At 40.5% G+C, this 22,702-nt stretch overlaps 1 protein-coding gene across 4 annotated transcripts in view; it reads right to left on the bottom strand.

Annotated features, from left to right (window-relative positions):
- The window catches only part of PDGFD (platelet derived growth factor D), a 145,068-nt gene that overhangs the window by 13,185 nt on the left and 109,181 nt on the right, over window positions 1-22,702 (bottom strand). For all 4 annotated transcript variants that reach the window (XM_021380804.1, XM_021380796.1, XM_021380819.1 and 1 more), the window contains 3 exons: window positions 20,689-20,748; window positions 14,854-15,055; window positions 2,939-3,153 (listed from right to left, as the gene is read on the bottom strand). In XM_021380804.1, coding sequence (XP_021236479.1) covers window positions 2,939-3,153; window positions 14,854-15,055; window positions 20,689-20,748 — 477 coding nt within the window. The remainder of the gene's footprint in view (window positions 1-2,938; window positions 3,154-14,853; window positions 15,056-20,688; window positions 20,749-22,702) is intronic.

The raw sequence follows: 22,702 nt of genomic DNA, 5'->3' as shown, positions 1-22,702 counted from the left end.
GAGGGAATCACATCACTGTTTATAAACATTTTAAGTGCAGGAGTCAAATCGATGGGGGTGGACTCTTTTTGGTGGCGAGCAACAGTAGAACAAGGGACAACAGGCAGAAACTGGAAAGCAGGAAGTTCTATTCTAAGACAAAGAAGAGCTTTACTGTCAGAGTATGGAGCACTAGAACAGGCTGCCCAGAGAGGCTGTGGAGTCTTCTCTGGAGATATTCAAGACCCATCTGGATACTTTCCTGTACAACCTACTGCAGGGAGCCTGCTTTGGCAGCGGGTTGGACGTGATGATCCCCAGAGGTCCCTTCCAACCCCTGCGATTCTGTGATTCAGTAGTTGGCTTAAGCTCTGACACAGTTGTGACACAAGATTCCTTAGTTTATATTTTACTTCTAATTCTCTTAGAATTGTTCTGAATTTGAATTGTGCACTCTTATATTTAAGTATTGAAATTCCACATAGATTTACTGTGCAAAAAAATAAAATTCCTTTTTATAATTTTAAATTAGTTCCCTTTCAGTATGCCTCAGACTGTATTTGGTGTTTTTCTAAGGAGAAAATTATTTGGGGAAGACCTGAGTGTTCTGTAGGCAGTATTCACTACTTTGTATCTTTTGCTGTTTCTTCTCTTATTGACAATTTTTTTCTAAATGAAAGGATCCAAAACTTTTGCACCATTTTCTTTAAAAATGGTTTTGATGTGGATCGTCTGCTGTGTCTCCACTGATGTATGCTTTGTGCTTCTATTTATCTTTTCTGCACCTGCCTGCATACTTCTAAGCACCAACAGTCAAAATCCGTACAAGCAGCCCACCTGTTCATCTGAGCCATAGTAAATGCTTGCTGTGCTATTTTCTGTTCACATCTGTTTCTGCAGAATACTGTCACTTGCTTTTTTCTCACCATCTCTGCAACAAACGTTTTCCTGAACCTCTTCACAGCAATTCACCACTCGACCTTTAGTCCAGCTTCCATTCTTCATTTCTCCCTCCTCTCCTCTCACAAACAGTGCTATACAAATAAATAGTCAAGACTGCTTGTCCCAGTGCTTGCTGCTTTTCTAAATTGCATTCATAAGGGTCTGCTGTAAACCCTTGCAGCCTTCCATGCTGTTAAAGTACTTTATCTCTTACATTATCTGTCATACTTGCCACTCTCTGTTCATCTCCTTCCAGACTGATCATATGTGAAATATCGCTTAATCCCCATGCTGGGAGCACCCACAGATATTCAGATCTCATGCAGCAAACTGCTCATCTCTTCCACCACTTTGCTCTTTAGCTAATCCATGACTGATCGTGTCTGGTAGACCGTCAGCTCTCTGAAGGAGGTGCCAGGCCTTTTAGCATTCTTGTGTAATGCTGTGGTGCTGTATGAATATTTATTTATACATAAAGCATTCTAGCTTCATTTTATCAGTTCACAGTCATCAAGGTGTTTTATACTTACAATTTTTTTTTTCCAATTCACTTTTCTACCATTGAGATAAGGCTTTTTGCTCTGTAATTACCAGGGTCATCCCCTGCATCTTGCTTAGAATGAGATAAAATATTAATTATTCTCTAGACCCAGCTGATGTGAAGTATGCCATACACTGTAGCTAATGATGAGAAAAATCTCTTACCTTGGAAAACAACCACACTGTTCACAGCGAGGCAAAAGCTCTGGCTCTAAACAGCCTCCTCATAGTTCAGCCCCAGTTTCTCCCAAGTTAAAGCCTCCAGACTGAAAGTCACAGAATCACAGAATCACAGAATCATAGAATGACTTAGGTTGGAAAGGACTTTAAAGATCATCTAGTTCCAACCCTCCTGCCATGGGCAGGGTTGTCCATGCCAAACTCAATGAAGTCCCCCTTAACTTGAGACTTAAGTAGCAACTCAGGCACTTCAAAGAGACGTGTTAGAAACTAAGTCAGCACAGTATACAGGTACCTGCTTTCAGAGACTGAAGTCTCACACTAAGTAACCTTTCTAGATATGTTCACTTTGGTAAACATTGTTTACGTCTGGTTTTGAAAATGTTGATTCAGAGGCAAAAAAAATTTCCTTGTTCTCCCCAACAAAGGGAACTTGTTTTTCTGAATGCTACAAATAAATACTATGGACTTTGTTCTCATCCAGGATTTTGCATAAAAAATGCTGAGTGGGGTAAAAAAAACTAAACTAAGGCTGAAAGAGTCAACTTTCCTACAGGCAATAAATCTGGAAGGGAAGAGAGTTTACAAACAACTTAATTTTCATTTCCTACCATGACCAAAAGTTTAAGAGACACAGCATAAACCCAGAGGAAGCACAGTCAAATGCCTCACGGAGCAGATATCTCTGTTACTAAAAAGAATATTTTCACTAGTATATGACTGTATCAGTCCTTCATCACAAAAACCAGTCCAACTTAACTTAAGCCTAACTCACCGGGATTATGTGATAGTGTCCATGAAGAGAGGTGGCAGAAGTTATCTCCAACTTCTAAATGAAGTTATCCATAAATATGTATTAACATCCCTTCCTCACACATATAAACCTCCTCTCACCCTGCTCTGTCACCACCTCCAAATGTAAATCCCTGTGGGATTGTTTGCATCCATTGTAGTTCCATGGCCTGTTGCAGCAGAAGGTGCAAATGTGCTCCATAAGGTGTCGAACAGGGATCCCAGTATGGACAACAAAAACAATGTTAAGACTAAGTCTAGGCTCCATCAATGGGCTACATGAACCTGTCTGGAAGCCCAGGCAGATCCCTCTCCTCAGGAAGGATGCTGATAAAAGTGGGTTATGAAATGTCCTGGCCTCTCCTAAACAACAGCATCTCTGCCTGTCAGTGATTTTTGCCCAACTTCACAATGCAGATGCAACACAGTAATTAACACAGCACCACATGTAGGTCTGAGTAATAAACAAAACAAGTACCAAAGGAAAGAAAAAGGGTGAAAGTACCTCATGATATTTTTTCACTGTTTTCCCGGACACACACGTGCAGGATTTCCAATTCGAAGTCCCACAGCCACAATTTCCTCCACACCGCTGGACAAGGAGGCAGCGAGGGAAGAAAACAGCATTTGTCAGCTTCAGTTCTTCCCTTAAATTGACAGAGTAGTTTCTCGGAGTGCAGCTATAGCGCTTCACATCGTCATTCAGCCTGTCCAGGTCAACTGTAATGCAAAAGAGACTTCATTAGTAAGGTCTGAGTGGGACGGTGCCTCAGTTCATATTGCTCCCTGGGCAACGAGTAACACAGCGATGTGCTGCTGGTTGGGAATACATGAAGTACAGCAGTGATTTCTGAACAGGTAAGCATAAACCCACCAATTTTAAATCATTACAGGTGGCCATCCTGGCTCTCATCCTGCCCACAGTGACTCCCACACGCAGGGCCCTCACAAACTATCAATGTGATGAGAGAGCTTGTAATAAAAAACCAGCCTGAAAGCTCAAGGCTAGTTATTTTATTTGTTCTGTCACTGACCTGCTGGGTGACAGATTCCACCTCTGCCACTCTCTTCCCCGATTATACACTATTTAGCTGAAGTTATTTTTGTTCTGGGCACAATATTTTGACTAACGGTTGGCATACAAAGGACAAACACTTCACAGGAGGCTCTTCCTGTGGCCAGCAGATGAACACCTTTGTAGAGAGATCCATCCCTTCCTCAGAAGGGCCTCTGAGACAGGTGGCACTCCTTGCTTTCTTCAATTTCCTGTCACTGTTGGTTATGGATAGAGTCTGGATACCTCACTTTTGGATGCCTACATCAATCTAAGCAATATTAATTTTAGCCTTTAAGTGCTACTATAATAGGCATACAAATAAATACAATTAAAACTAATGAGCTTCACTGAACGCCAGTGGTTGGTTGATGTTTAAATGCCTGTTATTTCTGTGAGATGCGTCATGTAAACAAGTAGTAAAGCCAACCATAAAAATAACTTATAGACTATCCACTGTGAGTTTAAGTGCTGTTTCTAGCTTTATCTAGCAAAGCTAAAATAAAATTTAAAAAACTTCTATAAATCCATTTTCTACAATTGTGACACAGTTAAAAGTAGCATACTCAATTAATTTTATTTCTGTAAGTTTCCTGATTTATATTTCCGTCCTTTTCTACTTCCTTCTTTTCTGTAGGATTCTGTCCACGAACTAAGTGTTTAAAATCTTAATAACTCTTTCAAGATTGAAGGATATGGGAACCTGTCTTAAAAAGTGAGATCCTTCAGACTGAAACTAAGAAGCAGAAAGAAAATTAAAATGCATTTTGAACTCATGAAGCTTGGAAGCTGGAGACTTCATCTTTTTTTTTTCATTATTAAAGTCTTCAAATTTCAGGAAAAATGGACATCACAAACACTGTTTCTCAATGACAAATCATTAAATTTATGAACTTTTTAAAAAAACGCGACAAGTTGCACAGAAAAGATACATTAAGCTGGACAAAGAGAAATAACATAAAATGATTGGAGGGCATAGAAGAGAAAAAAAAATAATCCCCACCTACCCTAAACAGAATTTGCTAGCAGGTACAGAAGCAGGAATGGTTCAAATGTGTTCATTGTGTTCAAGAAACATTTAGATATAGCGTTGAGAGACATGGTTTAGTGGGGTTATTGGTGGTAGGTGGATGGTTGGACTAGGTGATCTTGTAGGTCTTTTCCAACCTAGCTAATTCTATGATTCTATGAAATGAGAACTGAGATAACATACAGTAGATTTTCACAGGCATGTTGAATAGCTCAGCATCCCCTTTGGTACGGAGCACACCTATGCCTGTGCTGTGCTATAACCATGTGAAAATCTCCAGAAAAGACAGAAGCACTGCAGTTCTTCATACTGTCCATGACTCAGTCCTCGTCAGGAAGTAAACTGTGGAAAAAGCTGTGATTTGTAAATACCATGCACCTTTACATTCTGGCCTTGAGGCACTTATTGGTTCACAGCAGATATGCAAAAGGAGAAGGTGCATAAATGTCATGAGCACTGTTAAACAAAATCACAGCAGCTTCACTTTCCTGGCAGCATGTTATCTCAGTCAAAGGGAATTTTGAAGATAAATTGTGATTTTATAGCAATCGTGATACATCTCGCTGTGAAATCTCAGTGGTTATGTCCAGAGAGCTTGCACCTCTCCAGAAGAGGTATAGATCATCCTCCTGATACAAGCACAAAATCAATGGGGCTGCTGGTATGCTTCTGCACTGGAAGAAAAATACCTCCTGAATGTCTATAGCCAGGACTTAGAAGACCAGAGAATATTGATTTTTTTTTGCTTTAGCAGCTGATATTTTGTTCTTCACCGTCATTCTTCAAGCCAACCCTTGCCACCACAGCTTCTAAGGGTAATTCTCACAGGGAAGTGTTTCCCACTCATCTAAACGTTCTCATCAGGCTCTCTGCCAGCTCAGCTTCACTTACTGATAAAGCAAGGTGGTATCTATCTGCCTCATATTTGTTTCAGCTGATTGACACAGAAAAAATAACAAAAGGAAAAAAGAGAGCAGAAAATATTCTGCCTTCAGATTAACTGAATTTCTTGAGAGGAAAGCCCAGAGCCTCCACAGGCTGCACTGCAGCAATCCAGGGGAAAAGATGCCGATACAAGCAGGATCCTGCTTGGGGAGGCTGCCTGTGGACGCGGATGGCATTTGCCAATAGTGCAGCTCTAGACTAAGCACAAATGCTCAGAACTTTAATTCAGCACTGATCACCAGGACTCCTGCTGAGGTGATAAAACAAGCCCGGCTTCCGGCAAGAGTCTGGCCGGGCCCAGAGAGTTGTGGTCAATGGAGTTAAAGCCAGTTGATGGCCAGTCACGAGCGGTGTCCCCCAGGGGTCGGTGCTGGGGCTGCTTCTATTCAACATCTTTATCAATGATCTTGATGAGGGGATCAAGTGCAACCTCAGTAAGTTTGCAGATGACACCAAATTGGGAGGGACTATTGATCTGCTGGAGGGTAGAAAGGCTTTACAGAGGGACCTCGATAGACTGCATCAATGGGCCAAGATAAACCATATGAGTTTCAACAGGGCCAAGTGTTGGGTCCTGCACTTTGGTCACAGCAACCCCAGGCAACCCTACAGGCAAGCGGAGGAGTGGCTGGAAAGCTGCATGATGGAAAGAGACCTTGGTGTGCTGATGGACAGTCAGCTGACTATGAGCCAGCAGTGTGCCCAGGTGGCCAAGAAGGCCAATGGCATCCTGGCTTGGATCAGGAAAGGTGTGGTGAGCAGGAATAGGGAAGGAATCCTGCCCCTGTACTCAGCATTGGTGTGGCCTCACCTCAAGTATGGTGTTCAGTTTTGGGCACCCCAGTACAGAAAGGACATGGAGGTAATGGAGCAGGTCCAAAGAAGGGCAACAAGGCTGGTGAAGGGCTTGGAGAATATGCCCTACGTGGAGCGACTAAAGGAACTGGGGCTGTTTAGTCTGGGGAAGAGGAGACTGAGGGAGACCTCATTGCTCTCTTCAAACACCTGAAAGGCGATTGCAGTGAGAGTGGGGTTGATCTCTTCTCACTGGTGACAGGTGACAGGACAAGGGGAAATGGTCTCAAGTTGTGCCAGGGGAGGTTTAGGTTGGATATCAGGAAAAACTTCTTTACAGAAAGGGTTGTTAAGTACTGGAACAGGCTCCCCAGGGAGGTGGTTGAGTCACCTTCCCTGAATGTGTTTAAAAACCGTTTGGATGTGGTGCTTGGGGACATGATTTAGCGGTTGGTTGTTAGAGCAGTATGGTTAGGTTGCGGTTGGACTTGATGATCTTGAAGGTCCTTTCCAACCTGAGCAATTCTATGATTCTATGATTCTATGATTAGAGAGGGCCCAGACCTAGGTGACATCAAGTGGCATCTCTGTGCAGGTGGAGATGTCCAGAGGGCTGAACAGAATGTGCTCTATCACAGACAGGATTTCCCCTCAGGCTCAACAGTTCTTAATCCTGCACTGAGCTGATACCTATTGTCACCACTGTTGTAGTCAGCACAGGAATGAGTCTTTGTAATGAGACTGGCAGAGAGGGAAAGCATTTAAAGGACCAGGGTGAGGGTCCTTCCTGCAGAGACCATTATATTTTTCACACTGTCACACGTATTAGTCTCAGTGCTTAACCTGTTCAATTTAAATGGCAAGCGGTGACCAGGCAAACGAGAGGAAAGGCTTTACTCAGTAGTGTGCAAAAGCCCAGTTTTGATGACTTTCAGAAGTCTTTGCAGTCTCTTAGGCTGTAGCTGAGTCAGTACTGTGGAGAGCTGTTGACTTGCTTGAAGCATAGGAGGGAATAACCAGATAATTAGGATAACTTTTGCTCTATGCAATGTGAAAAGATCAGCTATTTTTGATGAGAGCTCAAAGCTTTCAACAGATGCATTTTTCCGGAATTCCAAAATCAACCACTGGAAAAATACATGATTTCTAGTGTATTTTTCCATGATTAACTATTTTTGGAAAAATTCCAATACAACTGCATGAATTCTCCCTAGTTTAATATTCACAGCATTCTGGAAATGACTTATTAGTAGTTCTCAGGACCCCCAAATGCACAATTTTCATTTAAGATGTGAACTCTGTCCTCTGGTATATCACATCTCAGGTATCAGAGTCCAGTCTGAAACGGACTAAGTCCATGGCGGAAAGCTCTTATTGCAGTGATGCTGAAATTATACAAATAACTGTAAGCAGAGAAGGAAAGATTAAATAACAGGTTGAAGAGATACATAAGTCATACAAAAAGTCATCTGGAGGTAAACCTAATCTTTTTGGCTTTGCTCTACCAAAATCCTGTGCTTGGTGGGACAAGGTGACTGTGCAACATCTGTGAGCAGCATGTACTGGTACTATCATGCTGACACCCACCAGCAGATCCCGTTGCCTAATTAGCTTTAGACCATGGTTTGCAACCCCCTTTACAAAAAAAATAAAAATCACATTTTACTCTGAACAGCTCTCTCTGCTGAAAGCTTTGATATGTATTTTTTTCCAGTCCTGGGATTGTTCTACTGTTTGGAGCCAGTCTATTTATTTCCTCATCCATGTAACAATGAGATTTTACAGTACAGTCAGTTTCATGCATCTCTTCACTGCTGTGACTAAAACGTAACCGAGCCTTGGTGTGATTGGTGTGAAATCCTGCTGCTTTACTTATCAAGAATTGAAACCACTAGTGTCCTTAATTTAAAACTACAACAAAAAGGTTCTGTAGACTGGATGCAAATAACTTCAAAGTATTATTACAGAATGTCTGCATCAGAGATTCAATTTGAAGGCAAGCCAGGCATAAAAAGATGCACTGGAGCAGTAAGATGGATACTTGGGGTACAGTGCTTGCTCCTTCCTTCCCCTAAAGTCCTACACTTAAACCTATTCTCATTTCTGATAGCACTAAAGCGTGTGCTTACATTGAAACATTGATCCTAATGAGAGTTAAGCACTGAAATCGTAGACTGCAGCTAATACCATGTCTTATTTAGAAGGGACAGCCTTAAAGACTGCAGGGGAGAGAAACCCTGTGCTGCTGGTCACTGATTAATTCTAAAAAGACAGGCAGTCTGTTAAAGATTCTGTTAACACAGTAAGTGTTCCAAACTAATGGCCCTAACATACTCCTGTCTCAACATTTTAACTCTCTTTTCATGCATCAGCCACAGACTGGAGCTGAGGTGTAAAGGGATGGCAGGTCCCTCATCACAGTATTCCTATTCCATATGACAAGGCCATCCCCAAGCTAAGCAGCTGTAGACCAGTCAGGCTAATTATGGTAAAAGGAAGAAGTGATTCTCTATGAAAACAATGTTCAGGCACATGAAAGACAAGAGGGTGACTGGAAACAGCCAGCATAGGTTTGCCAAGGGCAAACTGTGACTGACCAATCTGAGAAGTTGCTCTGGTGAGAAGACTGTCTTGTTGGAGGAGGGGAAAGCAGCTGGTGTTGCCTACTTTGATCTTAGCAACATTTTCAACACAGTAATCTACAACATCCTTGAAGTCAAACTGCTGACATATGAAGGGTTAGGAGGACTACAAATTAGCTAGATAATCAGAAGGACGAGGTAGCTTGACCAAGGAGTCAGCAATTGCCAAGTACAGCTGTGGCCTGGTTACTACTGGTGTTCCCCAAGTTACCTAAGCTGGGGCCTATACTGCTAAAGATCTTCACTAGTTATCCTCAGCATGTTTGTCAGTGCCATCCAATTACAGAAAATTGTCCTTATGCAGGAGAGCTGCCTTTCAGAGGGATCTCAGCAGGCTAGAGAAATATGCAGGCAATAACCCCATGAGGTTCAGGGACAACAAATGGAAATTCCTGCACCTGACTTGGAATAACCCCATGCATCAGTCCAGACCAGTAACACCCTGGCTAAGCAACAGCATTGCAGAGAAAGACTTGGCATCCTAGTAGGCATCAGGCTGAATGTGAATCAGCTGTTTGCCCTTGCAGAAAGTGAATGCTCCCCTTCAATCAGCTACTGTGAAGCAGCAGCTAGAGTCCAGTTTTGAGCTCCTTCAATGAAAGAGAAGGATCAACAAAATTGGAGTGCAGTGAAGGTGAACAGGATGGTCCACCACAGCCACAGTGAGGAAGGGGTACTGGTTTGTTTAGTCTGGAGAGTAGTCTAATGGGGGTTCTAATATCTCCAGCTATCTAAAAGAGGCTACAGGGAGGATGGAGACGTACTCTTCTTCAAAGTGCACAGCAAAAAGGCAAGGGGCAAAAATCAGAAGTTGTAGCAAGGCATTTCTAAAGAAATACTCATCATGGTGAGGGTGATTAACACTGGGAAAAATTATCGAAACGTTGTGGAATTGCTCTGGTTGGAAATATTCAAAATTTGACTAGGGAAGGTCTTATGTAACCTGGTCTAAATTTGAAGCTGGTCCTGTTATGGGCAGAATTTTTGGTGAGGTGATCCACAGAGCGCTCTTGTAACCGAAATTATTCATATAATCTATGACTGATAATAAAATTCCAAGAGGTCTGTGCCTTTGCTGTCTTTTCTGAAAAGGTATTGGCATCACCAACCATATGGTATAAAACCACGATGATACGGTTTTAGAAGGCTGATTTTGGTCTGTTATGAAGGCAATATGGATGTGTGGAACTAACTAGATTTTGGGATGACACTCAGCACTATACTACATTGACAACAGGCCACCTTAAGCATCACCTGTACATACACAGAATATAATGCTTAGAATTTCAAAGACATTAAACTGCCTAACTCTCATTGAGGGATTTACCCACAATGTGCAGGAAAACAGAGAAGGGACAGCCCAGCCACTCTCTGTCCTCTCCTTGCAGAAATCTGCATTTTGTTGGGTCTTTTGCCAAAGGCATGCAAACCACTGCCAGTTCTGCTAAAATTTCTAACTCCTGTTCTCTTTTTGTCAGCTAAAGAGATGTGTATATGCAAGAGGCTTGCACTCATTGCCTCTGCTCATATTTTGTGCATCAGTATGTGGTGGAACTGCAGTGTGGTGCGAGCAGTGTGCCACGCAGGGGCCCAAAGCTCACTTCCAGATCCATGAATGTCTTGCATCCCTTATATCCAGTATTTGTACACCTGCGTGTGTGCCTGAGATGTGTCAGGTAGTGCAGAATCACTGTATGAGCAGTCAGAGGAATTCAGAGCAGCTACAGCTGCCTGCAGCTATGATGAGGTTGAACCTGAAATGGAAAATTCAGTCCCCGACATATAGTAAACAGTTAAACCTTCTACTGGTTTACTAACCAGAATACACTAACATCAATGAAATTATTTTTTTCCATAGAGAGTGTTGAGCAAACCCTTTGGCTTTTAGTCTTCAAAATATGGTTAAGGGTAATCAGCATTCCCCTGCAATGCTTAATGATATTGCAATAAGCAGTTTGTTAAATACACCTGAAAACTCTGGGAGCTGCCCAAATCTTTCTCTTGGGAGCTGGAGAAAAGATGCTGAGATTTGGATTTAAGTCAGAATCACAATACCAAGATGAACCTCCTCAATATGGAAACTATTATTTCAGAAAAACGAGAGATCAGAATTTCAGTGGGATTGTAACTGTCTGCACGAAACAAGGTTCACAATATATGGGCCTATTATAGACTGGGAAACCAATTATCAGCTGTGGTATGGGTCAAGTAGCGAAAGCAGGCCAAACCATCACTGTCGTAAATGGACATAGCTTCATTGAAATCAATGGAATTGAACAGCTTATTCCAGTGATAAATAATATGCTGCAAGTTTCATTAGCTTTTAAAAAAGGTTTAATAAGAAAAGCTTTCACTGCAATGACTTACAATAACGTCACATAAAGCAAGAGGGAAAATCTCATTTGTTACAGTGGAGGAAGAATGTGCACGTAGATCTGAATTATGCTGTGAAATGAAAGAATGTGCGCCATTTGCATGCAACAGACACCTTGGTTCCCAACTGAAGAAGAGAGGAAGAATTATGCTGTTTTTTTAGCAGAGGGAATAAGTTGTATTAGCAGCTACTCTAGAAGGTATTTCATCTACTCAGAATATTCACGTGCGCCATGAGCGAGGTCTGATGCACTGAAAGTTGCTGGCAGCAATCCCAGAACCTTTCAAGGAAGCGTACATGGATGTCTGCAGTAATTTATTGGCCACTGTTTGCAGACTCCTGAGAAATGACATTCCTGAGTTCAAACTTTGTTTAACTTCTTGCTAAAGCACTGCAACAGTGATAATTAAAAGGTATTGTTAAGGACATGGCGAGACTTGCTTGATATTGGGAACCTGCTGGGCAATGGATGGCAGAAACATTCCACTAAGACTTGTGGTCTCATCTTGCTACTCCCCTTTTAGAGAGCAGTTTGGCAATGCTAGCAAGTATTTATTTGTTTAACTTGTAAAGTCGCCACTGTAGACAGATGTTGTTACAAGAATATCCCACCTGATTAATTCCTTCTGATAGCCAGAGGCTTCTTGCATACTGTTTCTCAAAAAGAAAATGATCTGAGGCATGTGTAGTCTTGCTTATTACCAGAATGAACCCCCATGTTTTGAGGTCTATTTATTAAAAAACATGTATTTCTAAAGATGACTCTTTATGTAGACATTTGGATCAAATTCTATGATCAGATACTGAATTTTTTCTCTCCTTTCTTCCTAAATCTTTATACACAGGTCATTTCATAGGCAGAGGTTTTAACCTTTTTTTTTAACTTCTAATGCATTTTTCAATGGAATATAACACTTCAGAGTGAATAACAAAAGAAAAATGCAAACAAACATAGGAAAAGTTAAAAGGTGTTTAACTGATGGTTGGAACTGCTTACAGCACTGTGTCTGAGGAGTTCTTCTAATATTATCAAGTTAATATGCTGATGCTTTCAAAAAAAAACCCTGTAAGATGAACAAGTTTCCTTCAAGCACTTCTAAACATGTTCCTTATGATTCTCTAAAACAATAGAGACCCATTAGTACAGAAGTTGAACACAACTGGAGAGCATAGCTGTTTTCTTTTTTCATATGTACTTATGTTCTTGCTAAGAACAGTATGAAATAATCAAATAGCCAGCAATAGCCTTCTATAGACGCTTTGTATTTGTAATAGCTACGATGCCAAGGTTGGCTACAACACATTGGTGTAAAGCAAAAGAAATTATTTTAAGGGATATACTTTGATACGACCTGATTTTTTCAGAGCCTAGGATGAGCCTAAGGCTGTAGGTGACTCTGCCTTTAGCAGGGAGGCTGGATTAGGCAATCTCTTGATGCTTTCCCACTTCATCTAATCTACGGTCCTGTTAGTTTCAGCTTTGCTAAAATGCTGTAATTATTTCCGTAATGCTGATCCTATCTCTGTGGATTACTCATTGCAAAATTAAGAAAAAGTACTATTTAAATGTCATTTATTATATCTTCCTGTCATCAGAATTGACATTCAGCAATACCACCTCTTAAACTCAATTTTCTGGCACAATTTGGTATGAGCAGAGAGTTGGATAGGAGTAAAATCATTAGAGGTTCATTTATATAATTTATATGACATGTTCTGAAAATACTGTGAAAGATGATAGGCAGAGATGACATCAAATTTTTCTAATGTGCTCCATAGCTGTTCTGACTAAGGATAAGGAATAAAACCCAAGCTGGAAGTAGAAACAGAAACGATAGATATCTGAAATAAAGGATGATATAATCTATTGCTCTTTTTGCTGCAAGGTTATCCCAGCATCTATAACCATTCCCCAGAGATCTACAGTGTTTGTGCTTAAAATATACCAAGCAGTTCCAATTTAAAGACTTGTTAAAACTATTCCCTGCTCCTGACATCATCCAAGAACAAACCTTTAATCTTCTCAACAGTTTATGACTAAATAAAAATTCTTAACTGATTTTTTTTAAGAAGGTGATTGTGCTGAGGCACTTTTGTCCAGAGGGCTGCTAACAGTCAGGGAATTTGGCCTTTACTTTGAAGACGAAAGGAAGAGGGAAAAACTGTTACACAACTTTTTTTGGTGCTCGTTCCCGTAGCCAAGACAAAATAAATCTTAATAAAATAAATCAAGAAGTATTAAAATAATAACTGGAAAAATCTTCATATTTTTACAGTGTTTTGTAAGACAAGAAGATGAATTACATTTATACTAAATGAAAAAACCTTTATAGATCTGGATTTTCTGAGCACTACCAGAAGACCAGATTGATACCTGTATCCAACATGAGCAGCCTACATAAAGCAGCAAATGTTATTTTATATGTATGTGGTCATGTGTATATATCTATATGGGGTACACGGTCAAATATGCTCTGAGAAACAAATGAAATCTGGAGAGCAGAACCAGATAGATAGGATCCAGGTTTCTAATTATCTTCTATTAAAATTAAAATAGACCTTTAATTTCTTTTGGATATATGTCTTTAGTGCTGAACCCAGCCTTCCTGTTTCAAAGACTCCTAAATGAGATCGAACTGATCTCAGCAGTGATGCAGTTGCAGGCAGGTGACATATTCACAGAACATGGGGTGTTGTGGTTGTCTGAAATTTTTGGTGAGCTAATATGGAGTTAAGTAAGGGGATCCAGCTTTCAATAGATGGATGCTCAGGGTTTTACTGCAGATTTCTTTGAAATGCCAAGCCAAAAATCAGAGATAGTCAACACATTTTATAAACCGCAGCCTAAGTTGGCTGTATAACTAGTATCCTGTGAGTGCTTGCAAGGTCAGCTGGCATGGGAGAGCCCATAACTCTGCCTCTTACGCTTGGGACAGGGTGGCCACATGTAAACTGCCCACCAGGAATGTAATTTGGCTTCTGTCGATTTCTGATTCTTGCCCAGCAGTGACCTGGGAGAATGATACTTGACCTGGGCCAAGATTATTTGAACTAACAGAAGGAAACAAGAAACATAACCCAGAAATGTGTTCTTTGCTCAATTACAGACAAAGATGTTAAGCCATAGTAATGTTTGCTGGCAACATAATGAAAAACAGCGAGACGCTCACATCCTAAAAAAAACAGCTGCATGTACAGGTGTCTGCAGCAGATGCCTCCCTAAGCACAATGTGATAAAAGTGATTATTTCTCACTCAACAAAGAACAATCCCAAACAGGGTATTTAACGGAGGATGATAGTGCAGGTAATTAGGAGCCCTATGCCTTACACATAAAGTAATGTTTAAGAGAGTGAAGCTGAGAACCATCTGTACTTTACACATGGGTCTATGTTTGTGTTTGTGAGCAGTTGTGGGCAGTTTTCAGCCTCATTCCTGGTTGTAACCGATGGCAGCTTGCCCTATGGCTCAGGAAAAAAAAAAGGCGATAGAATCTCATACTTGAACAACGGACATTTCTAAGAGGAGCAAAGGAATAGCCTGCTTTTCCCACGTAAGATGTACTTCGTGCTTTTTCCTACCTTTGGACTTCCTGTCATGGTAGCTCCTGCCTCGATAATGGTGGCCACTTTCTGTGTACAAATTCTCGAGATCTTCTTTCCAGGAGTCTGGATTAAAGTGTTTAAGCAGATCTTCCACTGTATCAAATGCAGCAATGGTCTGATCCAGGGCTTCTGCCGTGAGCGTAGGGTCGGTCACTGATGGAGAGGGATAGGAGACCCCCTAAGAGTGACATACATCTCAGTGTACTTGGAAAAATTACATCACCATTCAAAACAATTAACAACAGTCCTGTATCACTGCTGACTGAAACAGCTACTTTGGGCCATCTTTTGGTCAGGCTGTGCTACGATTGTGTTTTATTTTGTAAGGAGAAGAGACACCAAACTCCCAATGAAATCCAGGAGGAGATGTGGGGAGGGACAGTAGTGTTGGACTGACCACTTACACTGCCCTCAGAGGGGAAGGTGGTTTGCACATGTGCCAAGAAATACGGGAAATGTCTTGAGAAACCACTGGGATGGCCATGACCACAGCACAGAGGTGCTTTACAGTGCTGGGGTGATGCCTTCACAGTTCTGCCAGGTCTGTTGGTAAATCTGTAAGAGGCAGTTCAGAAACTGCAGCAGAAAAAGACAAAGACAACAGCCCCTATAGATTTTCTTGCACTCCCCCCCCCTCACCCCAGACAATTTGGACTACAAATATGGCTTAGTTAAAGACTTGAAAAGATGGCTTTTTATTCCCAAGATTTATACTGAAAAATAAAGCATGCTTAAAAAATGAAAATGTGATATTTGGATCTCAGTAATGTAATAATGAATATTAGGATTACCAACATAGAGTTATCCTCACAATAATATCATAATACCAAATAGAATATTATTTCTAAGCAGGAAGAGCCAAGTATCACTTTTTGAGCATTTCTGGTTCCCATTAAGTCTGGGGCATAACTTGACTTTGCAGAAAGACTGCAGCTATTTCATTTTTACTGGAATTAACTTTAAACTTTTTTCTTAACTGTGATTTAGAAACACATTAATCAGAATCCTGATACCACATTTTTCCTTGTCAAAACACAACACCTGATAATATCTGTGTAAAATGTGCAAAACGAATACTGCAGACTTGTTACTTTCTGGAGAACCACAATCAAAATAGTTGTTTTTCTCCAATAAAATGCATAACATAACACAAGTGCTTTGTTTGATTTCTGTTTTTTAAGTCAAATTATAGTGCAAAGCCCCGGAAAACGAAGAAACTCTTCTCTTCTGAAATCTCAGCTCTGAAACAATGTAGTGGAAATATGACATTTAAAAGTAATGGTCCCTCCAAAATAATTTTTTGCCTGTTCTTCAAGAAAATACATATGTTAAACCATTAATCTCTGTGATTAACTTCACTCGGTTGAGTAGTAACGACAGACTCATCTCATCTGTTACTCATATGTTTGCAGGACTGAATCCTTCAATAGTTGCTAAAATAGTTTTTGAAGTAATCATTTGTTTTGTCTTTGCCTGTTAGTTATATCACAAAACTTATGATCCTTAATTTTTTATTGCTTACGTTTTCTCAACGTATGGACAGTCCAAATTATTACATACAAAAAAGAGAATAACTGGAAAGCTTTACAATAGCATGGTCAAGAAAGCCATGCTGTGCCTTGCTGCTTATAATGAACAGCACAAGAAGTTTCAGAGGGCCCGCTTACACCTGTAGTGCCTCTACAATGCAGTGCTAAGATGCAGTGCAGATGGCTCTCAAAATTCATGCCCCACTACAAGGGAAGGTATACCTCAAAGCATCTCTCCTGACTTCTAAGTGGCTTGAAATAGAGACTGCCAAAGAGATGGGAGCCCTGGGAAATGAGAAGCTCCTGCCAGTGAAACACAGCATTGCTATCTACAGTGCAGTCACTCAGCACTGTGCAGTGTGCTAATGCAGTCTTTGAGGTTACAAAAGAAAAATGCATCGAAATGCAACTGGCCTTTTGGGAAGAGTGTGTGACTGGTCTGTGATCACAGCCTGGCCACGAACCGTCCATCCCCAATCCCTGTCAGAAGTGACAAAGGGAGAAGCTGCAAGGATGCTGAAGAATCATCAGCACAAAAAGTGGTTTACTCCAGCGACCCAGTGGAGCACAACATGGAAATCCAAACATACTGTCTTCCCTGGTGCCACTTCATAACAGATGAAGGGGTCAGGCTGTGAATTTGCAGGGCATTTCAAACTAACAGGCAGCAGGGATTCCCCATTTTCTTTTCATACTAAAGCCCCTACTTGAGAGATTTGTGCAACCTAGTTTGCTTAAAGAAGAAAGCTTAACTTTTTTTCTCAGTGACAGCCAAATGAAGAGGAATTATTGCAACAGCCCAGATAACCTACTGGCAGCTATATCATGTGACAGACCCAAAAGAAACTTCAAAGCTGCCAACCCAACTGCCTCTCTTTTGTCCTGCCAAGAACAAAACACGGGCTACAGAAGAGCTTGGCTCGTTGTAATCTGGTTTCTCAGATAGCATCCAAAGAGGACAAGAGGCGGTCAATAGCAAAGACTTTCCACATTATGTATTTCTTCTATATGTCTTTAAAGCACTGAACACTGAAATCCTAGTTTCACAGGATACAAAAATATCTTTCCTGTCACTGCTATTACTCAAAATTTCTACTGCATTTCCCCCATTCTATTTTCTATTTGTACTGTGAAGCTGGCAGGCTTGTCAGTGTGCATCACAGTTATTTGTTGGTCGTAATATTTCATCACAAATTAAGGAAACTAACTTAAAAAGGAGTCAATTTTGTTTAATTTTTTTTTACAGGTTAGCCATTCTGTGTTAAGGACAAAAGTACTGGCTTTAGCATTCTGAGGGAAAACAAGAAATATGGTTGTATGTCTGAGACAATCTCAGATGAGAGCATTTACTCAAATTCAAATTTTCATTCTAAGCATTGTAATTAACCCAGATCCTAGAACGGTCCTTTGTGTTACCTGTGGGTTTCAGGAAAAAACATATCAGTCATATTAACTTACTAAAAGCAGAACAAAATGTCATCTTGTCAGCATCTGGCAGGTCCAGGTTTGCCCTTTAGCACCCTTAGGGCCACAGCAGCACATCTGAATGTTCCCCTCTTGAAGAATGTGCCTGCCCTTGGACCTTTTGCCTTGGTATCTTTGGGAAAAATTACTCAACCTCTCCATATTACTTTGTCTGAGGATAAAAAAGGGCTAGTGGGTGCCAATGAACACCAAATGGGAGATGGTATGTTTGGTTGGATAGGGGATGGAGTAGGAAAAACAATGAAACTGGAGAAAATGAAGAAACCTGGGTTCTGCTACTGGTTTAACTGTAAGCTTCTGCGGCCATCAGCATTTTAGCTGTAATATTGGTATTGAACTTCCCTGCCTTTAACATAGTAACGACAAATGTTTAGAAATGAGTAGGTGTAGAAAATGAATTAAGTTTTTTAAAATTTTTCAGTATAAAAAAAACCCCAAACACCTGGATTACTGTTCGACATATTGTGCTCTTTATGATGTTAAGGAGGATAATTAACATGGTGTTTACCATATACGTGATCGTATTTTCATAGTTACCTGATGAGGGAGCCCTTGCCTTACATTTTCTAATAGAACCATAGAATCGTTTGAGTTGGAAGGGACCCTTAAAGGTCACCTAGTCCAACTCCCCTGCAATGACACTTACAGCTCAGTCAGGTTGCTTAAAGTGCCACCCAGCCTGACCTTGAGTGTCTCCAGGGACAGGGCATCCATCACATCTCTGGGCAACACGTGCCACTGCCTTACCAACCTTATTGTAAAAATCTTCTTCCTTACACCCAGTCAAAATCTCCCCTTTTTTAGTTTGAAACCATTTCCCCTTGTCCTACCACAACACACCCTAAAGAGTCTGTCCCCTTCATTCTTATAGCCCCCTGTTAGATTCTGAAAGGCTACTATCAGGTCTCTCTGGAGCCTTCATTTCTTCAGGCTGATCAGCTCCAGGTCTCTCAGCCTGTCGTCACAGGGAAGTGTTCCATTCCATGGATCATTTTTGTGGCTCTCATGTGGAAGTGCTCCAAAAGGTCCATGTCTCTCCTGTACTGAGGACTCCACATCTGAATGCAGTACCTCAGGTGAGGTCTCTCCAGTGCAGAGAAGAGGGACGGGATCACCTCCCTCGCCCTGCTGGCCATGCTGCTTTGGATGCAGCGCAGGATATGTTTGGCTTTCTGGGCAGCAAGCGCACATTGCTGGCTCATGTCCAGCTTGCAATCCACCAGTACCCCAAGTCCTTTTCACGAGGGCTGTGCTTTATCCTTACATACCTCACTTTGTACTGATCATGGGGACTGCCATGACCTTGCACTTGGATTTGTTGAACCTCATTAAGTTTACCTGGGCCCGCTGCTCAAGCCTATATAGGTCCCTCTGGATGGCATCCCATCCCTTGGCCATGTGGACTGCACCACACAACTTTGTGTCATCTGCAAACTTGCTGAGGGTGCATTCGATCCCACTGTAGCTGTCACTGATGAAGATGTTAAAGACCACTGGTCCCAGTACTGACCCTTGTGGGACACCACGTCACTCATCTCCATCTGGACATTGAGCTACTGACTACCATTCTCCGGGTACATTCTTGGAACTTCAGACTACCAAATTTTTAAACAACATATTCTATCAGATAGATTCTTTACTTCAATCCCATATTAGAATAAAAATTGAGTTTATATCTTTCAATAAAACAGTCTCTTAGCATCTTCCTCTTGGCACAGGCAGAACTCAGACTGGCTAACATTACTACTGAGGACTTTCAACAGAAATAGTTCAAGGTTACCATAGCATTTTATCACAAAGAGCAAGTGGTAGCTGCAAACTCAAGGGCAACTGCAGATGAGACTGGATTAACTTCTTTTAATTTTGGCACTACAGAATTTTCTCTCTACTTGGTGTCTGGCTTAGACATTAATCTGTAGGATTTACTCTTCTTTTATTTTCTGCTCCTCCACTGGCATCTCCTCTTAACTTCTGAAACAAGGGTGCTGTCAGTAAACTCTCTTCCATGAATGCTCCAAACACGGATCTGACTATTCTCAAATTCTGCTTTGAGCACTCGTGTTTTAAGGGGAGTTTCTAAGAGTTGTGACATGGCATTGACAAGCTATGGAGTACACAGAAGAGGACTGCTCATATGAAGAATTCTAATGCTACATTGCTACTTCTAACAATATAGGCCCAGAATTTAAATTTACTTGAGAAATGCAGGAGGGGACAGGTTTTTAGCCAATAGCACAAATCAAGTGCAATGAAGAGAAAAATAAATGTACAATTCCCTTCCCTTCCCCTTTCCCTTTTCTTCCTTTTCCTTTTTATTCCTTTTCCTCTTCCTCTTCCTTTTCCATCTTTCTTCTCCCTTTCCCTTTCCATTTCCTCTTTTTGAATCAAATTTCACTGCTGGATATGGAGACTTTAGATACAGTGTTTTATTACAAAATCTTAAAAAAATCTTATATTAAGAATTCAAAGTTAAATCCCTTTTCTGACAGCCTGTTTTTAGTCTTCTATTTAGATCAAGACATTTTATAAATGAAAATTGTAAGGAGTTTGTACCTTTTATTTTCACCTTAGGAGGATGAGTTTGGAAGCAAGAAATATTTCCCAATGGCTGGTCACAACAGCTGATGGCATACTTTGAATTTTTTTCTCTTTAAAAATACACTGGTTAAAAAGCAGGAGTTTGATAAGGACTTATTTCAACCTCTGCCAAAGGTGAGTACATGGTTCCTCTGTGTAGGTACTATGATAGTGATTTGGATTCAAGCCTATCAATCCAAAATAGAAACAAACTACTTACTGAGACAGAGCTTGTGACTGATTCCCAGTTGGTTTCTGAGGCTGCATGCTGGAAATCATCCTAAAGGGAAAAAACCCACAGGAAAAATCACCATTAAGGCATTGTCCTAAATTAACCACAAAACGTAAAAAGTCTCAGCACTCAATGTGTCATCTCTTTGACTTCTATTCCATGAAAGAAGAATTGCCATATATAATTCCTAAAGTTTTCCACGGGATAATGCTACTTGCATTCAGGTTTCTCCCTTATTCTCTATAAATAAGCCTCCTGTAAGCTTGCTGAGGCAAGGCCAGATATTATTATTATTTGTAATATGATACACATTTCCCTTCATAACAGGATCTAATCTGGGCAAGACCATTACATATATCTTCTAAGAAGTATTAACCACTTCTGTATGTATACAATCAGAGTGCGGTGCTGTTTCCCAAACTGAGTCATTATGGAAAGAATGTGGACATACCTTGGGTACTCAGTCACCATGAAAAGCTAATCCATATGAAATGCAGTCCCAACACGACTGTTCTACTTTTGGTCTTTGTACTGAACAGGATTTACTTGTCTGCGAGGAGCACTGAATGGCACTATGCCGTTTAGACCAAGAAACATAGTCACCATACATTTACATAAGAAGGACCATATCACAACTCCTCTGGGCACTTATGATTAAGCTGAGCAAGGATTTATATCATCTAACTTTGAACAAAGCAAACATCTAAGATAGTCTTCCTTCCACTTACAGTCAACTAAAATGATCATTTTTAGGATGCAGATCATCTGATCTATTTTAGATACCTAATCTGGGATGACATGAATTGGATCCTAAAAAATGCATTTTACTCTGCAAAGGCAGCCTGAGGTAACCAGCTTACATACAGATGTCAGTATTGCATGTAGATATCTATCTGTGGTCAGCTGAATCACAGCTCACTCATATGACTAGTGATGGGCAATCATTACTTAAATGACTGGCATGAACAGGAAGGTAAGGAAAGTAGACTTAAGTGACAGTATACCAAGGTTTTCATTCCTAATAATGGAATTCATCATGAATTTAAAGAAGATGGATCAATGCCTGATTTCATTTTACACCAACTCAGCCTCTGCTATGCATTTAAGATGACAACTTAGAAAGGAAAAATGGAAGACCTGCTATTCAGCTGGTGCAATCTAGACTCAACTCTGCATTGGACCATACATATATGCACATATTTGTTATTTCTTATGAATTCAAAAAAGAAAAATGATCGCATAATCTGTGAGTTCATCAATAAATTGCTTACTTTGTCAAGAAAGAACAGAGTTGCTTTCAGACACAAACTTCATGTATCTGGTACTTAACTGTTTTTCATTTGTTATAAAAAGAAATTAAAATGTCCTAAAAGTCACAGAATTGTTTATTCAATATTGTTACTCTTTCTCTCCCTTAATATTGTTCCTTTTTCTTGATGAGGCAGCAGAACTATAGTGATGTATTTAGTACTTAAGATTAGTAGAAGTTAAGTAACCCCACCAAACTATAATGTCACCAAGCGATTACTGAAACTGCAGGGCTATTAAAACATTAATAATTGCAGTGGACATTTTCTTCTATGAATACAAAAGCAAAAGGTTATCGGTGAATTATTTCATGCAGGCATTTTATAATGAGGAAACAAATGCTATGATCAGGTCATAAATAATTCAGGAGTGGTGAGTTACCCTGGCCACATTTTCTATAAATTTGATTGCCCAGTTATTGACAAGCAATCCTTTGAAGCGCATAGAAATGGATTTAAAAAGCTCATGGATCCTCTGGTCGTATTTGCCAGTTGCAAAACTTGGAAATCATTTCCGATCTGTCATTAACTTCCATTTATCATTTCCAGAAAAAAGTGGCATTGAGTCCTGAAGCATTATTTTAAAACAGGAACAATCTGCCTCATTGAATGCCTGGAGACAAGACTGCAGACAAGGAATAATTTTGTGTTTGAAGTAACGGCCCCCTTGTGCTATCTAATTGTAGACATCAAAG

Source organism: Numida meleagris, chromosome 1 (genome assembly GCF_002078875.1).
Source record: "Numida meleagris isolate 19003 breed g44 Domestic line chromosome 1, NumMel1.0, whole genome shotgun sequence".
Lineage (NCBI taxonomy): Eukaryota > Metazoa > Chordata > Aves > Galliformes > Numididae > Numida > Numida meleagris.
Note: the sequence above shows the minus strand (reverse complement) of the source record. Positions and strands in the feature narration are given on the sequence as shown.